The following is a 4,283-nucleotide window of genomic DNA, read 5'->3' as shown; positions in this document are numbered from 1 at the left end:
TTTTCCGTCTTGCGCGGTCAGTGCCAACAGCTGCGGCGGCGACGACCACTTTTTAGTGGGCAGGGGGGTGCAGATCAGTTCACCCCACCACCACCACCACCACCACCACCACCATCACCACACCCAGCCGGCCACCTACCAGACTTCCGGGAACCTGGGGGTGTCCTACTCCCACTCGAGTTGTGGTCCAGGCTACAGCGCGCAGAACTTCGGTGCGCATTACAACCCTTACGCGTTAAACCAGGAAGCAGACGTAAGTGGTGGGTACCCCGCGTGCGCTCCCGCTGTTTACTCTGGAAATCTCTCATCTCCCATGGTCCAGCACCACCACCACCACCAGGGTTATGCCGGGGGCGCGGTGGGCTCGCCTCAGTATATTCACCACTCATATGGACAAGACCACCAGAGCCTGGCCCTGGCCACCTATAATAACTCCTTGTCCCCTCTCCACGCCAGCCACCAAGAAGCCTGTCGCTCCCCTACGTCGGAGACGTCTTCTGCAGCACAGACCTTTGACTGGATGAAAGTCAAAAGAAACCCCCCCAAAACAGGTCAGTCCTGTCGGCCAGTGGATGCTCCTTGCTGATTCTGGAAGGAGTCGGTTTGCTTAGTTTACAAGGAAACTTAATAATGCTTTTGTAGAAAAGCCTTGCTTCTGACTAGCGTTGCAGGGCGTGGGGAGAGTGCCCAGGTGTGTCGGAGCAAAGGAGATTCTGGGACTGATGTGTTTTCAAAGGACTTTAGATGTTCTGGATATAGGAAGTGTACGTGTGGAGTGGTGGAGGTAGTGGTGTTTTGTTAATGTTTCCAGGCTCCATTAATCACTGGTCTGACCACGCTAATGGTTGACTTCAGGTTCACACTTTACACCTCATCACTCACCCTCCCCAGCCCAGTTTGTGTTGAGAGGTTCTCTATCTTCCTTTTACCTGACTGTTGGCTCTGAAGAAGGGTGTGGGAGATCTCATATCGATTTTAAAATTTTTTACCTTTTCCTCTCATCGTTTCCCCTCCTGTCCAGGGAAAGTTGGAGAGTATGGCTACGTGGGTCAAACCAACGCGGTGCGCACCAATTTCACCACGAAGCAGCTCACAGAGCTGGAGAAGGAGTTCCACTTCAACAAGTACCTGACGCGCGCCCGCAGGGTGGAGATCGCCGCGTCCCTGCAGCTCAATGAGACCCAGGTGAAAATCTGGTTCCAAAATCGCCGAATGAAGCAGAAGAAACGTGAGAAGGAGGGGCTCTTGCCCATCTCTCCGGCCACTCCGCCGGGAAGTGACGAGAAGGCCGAGGAATCATCAGAGAAGTCCAGCTCCTCGCCCTGCGTTCCTTCCCCGGAGTCTTCTACCTCAGACACTCTGACTACCTCCCACTGAGGCCGCTCAGGCCCCAGGCCCGGCCGCTGGAGCTTTCTTGGGCTGGGACTTACCCAAAGCACATTCTTAGCTTATCTTTCTTGCATTTACAGTCTGTCTCTTCCTTTCTGATCCTATCTAGGGAGCTCCTGGCTTGGACAATGTGTTTCTAGATAATTCTGGACCACAGATTTGGTGGACCACAGATTTGGTGGGAGGTTAACTCCTAATCCAGATCAGGTACCAACATAATTTTCCTAATGGATTCTAAAATCCCTCCTGCTTTTAGGAGAGTTTCACAGAACCTCCTGTTTCTTTTACTCACCCTTTGGAAAGTAGTTCTCTTTGCCAACAGAAACATGCCCGAAGGAGGCCTCTTATTTTTTCTCTAACTTATACTTAGTCGTCTCTTAAAGGTAGTTGCCCTTAAACTTAGGACATAGAGAAAGGAGACAGTCCAGGAGCTCATGAAGAAGAAATACACTGAGTGTGTTTACACAACTACTTCATCTCTTAATTTAATTCAGTTTTATGTGTGTGAGTTTGCTGGTTGTAAATACTTGGTCCTGAGAGATTTATCTTTATACAGATTTTCTAGAAATGTTTAGATTAGATGACTAAAACAGGGTGGGCAAACTCTCAAAACTGCTACAATTTTATATATGATTATAGATGAAAGAATACATTTCCTCTTTTAAACCCAGTCAGATGCCTCAGAGGGTAGCCTCAATTTGTTCTTTCAGTGAGTTAAGAAAGGCTGCAGAGCACAAGGTTCAGAAACCTGGCTTCCTGTACTGTCTCTCCCCATCCCTATCCCTTTCTTCTTGCTTCTCTGGTCACCCTCCCTTTAAAATTTGTACTGGATTATTCAAAACCTAATGGCATTATTCGAATCAACTTCTTCCTCCCACAGCTATCTTAGCTGGATATGATGTATTTCAGCTCAATTGTTAATGTGATGAATGGCACAATGAATGTATATTTTGTGTGATTCGTGAATAGTCTTTTGCATGTCGCACAATGTTTTGATGTCCCTGAGAGTACCACACTGAGTTCTATCAGTTATCCTTTGTGAGCCTATGATATTCCCCTTTTCCTGTACAATCATGAACAGCTCTGAGATCCTGGAGTGCGGTGATTCAGAGCAGAGTTTACGGGTCTAAGATGTCTGTAATAAATATATTCGAGTTTCAGGTAGGCTTAAGTATCTGTGTATTTGGTTGGGCTACAATTTGTTGATTCCTACAAGCTGGCTCATTTCTTGTAGGTAAAGGGAGAAGGGTGGTGCTTTTGAAGAGGTGGGCTTTTTTTATTTTTTTTTAATTAATGTGAATGCTTTCCATTATTATGTAGCTGAAGCTTCCCGCCACCCATGACTGTAATTTCATCTAACCTATGTCAACTCATCTCTTTAAAACAACAACTACTTAATTATAATCAAAGTTCATAAAGAAAAAAAAAAGAATGGGGAAGAAATTCATGGAGCAGATCTATTTTTGAAACAAACATGGATACTTCCTGGGTCAAGTGCTAACCTTTTCACCTCCAACTGAATGTTGACATATATATAAACAGAACCCCCTTCAAAAGCCAAAACTGTCTTCGTCAGTCTTTCCTCACATTGGTGAACCAAAGGCTAAGAGATTCACATTTAATTAGCTCCAGTATAAAGCTGTTGTGAGATTGGGGCTCCCACATGACCCCACCTCACTTTTTTTTTTTTTTTTTGGGCTGTCCAGCAGGGTTTCAATAATTCTGCCCTTAAAATGAGCGTAATCTGTTTTCAGTAAACCCTTGCATCCCTCCCCTCCATTCTCCCTGTCAACATCCATTCAGATCCTCATCCCCACTTCCCATTCCTCAGGGTTGCAGTCTCATTCTCTTGAGACTCAGCTTTGATTTCATAGCCATCATGGCTGCAATGGGTTCACAGTTCTAATTCCATGCCATGTAACTCAGGGGGGAATTTAAAAAGAAAAATTCCTTTCTGGGCTCAACAGGTTCTTTCAGGTGAACTTCTGGAAGTAACCTTAAAATCTTTCAATATCTCAGTTGTTTCTGACCAACGCATGTGTCTGCTTTCAAACAGAGGAAGGCAGCCAACAATAGAGTTCAAAGTAGTTCTCCTAGACCTCTTACTACTTTTCCTGTACTTTCACACGTTTTTGGAAGGCTTTAATCTAGCTCCAAGAGTAGAACAGAAAGTTTACAGCATCACAAACAAACATATGACTTCCTTTCTCTCCAAAGGGTGTTTTATTAAGGATGGGCTGGGGGGGAGAAAACTGTAAAAACTTTGAATCTGAAGGCCTTCTAGAGCCCCCATGAGATTTCCCACACTTCCCTGTCAACAGGAGCAAGCCTGGACCTTGTAGGCACAGTTGCTGCGGCCATATCAAGGGCGCCGATGCCCACCCCTCAGCTGCTGGGTTCTGAGGTTGCCACTAAAAGACTCAAGTGGACGGAGGAGAACTTCAAAGACAGCCAACCCTTTCTTTCATTTCCCGCCTGGCCTTATACTGTATCTTTTGTTTATTAGTGTAAGGCCACACAGCAAAACAGATGGCTGGTTTCCAAATACTTTAATGTGTTAAAGTGTCATTTGCATGCCACTGCCTTGATTTGAATATCTAAAAGCAGGGCCTGACCTGCTGGAATCCTGAGATTCCGGTCTTCAAGGTGCTTGCTTTAATGTAGTCGAGGGACAGAAAGAGACAGAAAGAGAGGGCGAGAACACGTTAAGTTACCACTAAACATCCCCAGCCTTCTGTAGGTCAAGGAATAAATCAGTTAACAAGCAATGCATTTAAGAAACATTAATATACCTTTCAACAAGGAAAACATTTGTATCTTTTTAGCTGTCCCAATCGATTAAATCAAAGGCGCTTAACACATTCTATCTCAAGGTTCTCCACTCCACCCCCCCT

At 45.5% G+C, this 4,283-nt stretch overlaps 1 protein-coding gene across 1 annotated transcript in view; it reads left to right on the top strand.

The window, feature by feature from the left end:
- The window catches only part of HOXA1 (homeobox A1), a 3,133-nt gene extending 786 nt beyond the window's left edge, over window positions 1-2,347 (top strand). The window contains exons 2-3 of the mRNA XM_006156126.3: window positions 123-551; window positions 1,022-2,347. Of these exons, the coding sequence (XP_006156188.1) occupies window positions 123-551; window positions 1,022-1,377 (785 nt within the window). The 3' untranslated portion in view covers window positions 1,378-2,347. The remainder of the gene's footprint in view (window positions 1-122; window positions 552-1,021) is intronic.
- Window positions 2,348-4,283: the final 1,936 nt, after the last annotated feature.

This window comes from Tupaia chinensis, unplaced genomic scaffold (genome assembly GCF_000334495.1).
Source record: "Tupaia chinensis unplaced genomic scaffold, TupChi_1.0 Scaffold000479_1, whole genome shotgun sequence".
In the NCBI taxonomy this organism is placed as follows: Eukaryota; Metazoa; Chordata; class Mammalia; order Scandentia; family Tupaiidae; genus Tupaia; species Tupaia belangeri.
The sequence above is the reverse complement of the archived record's forward strand: the minus strand, read 5'-3'. Positions and strand labels throughout refer to the sequence as shown.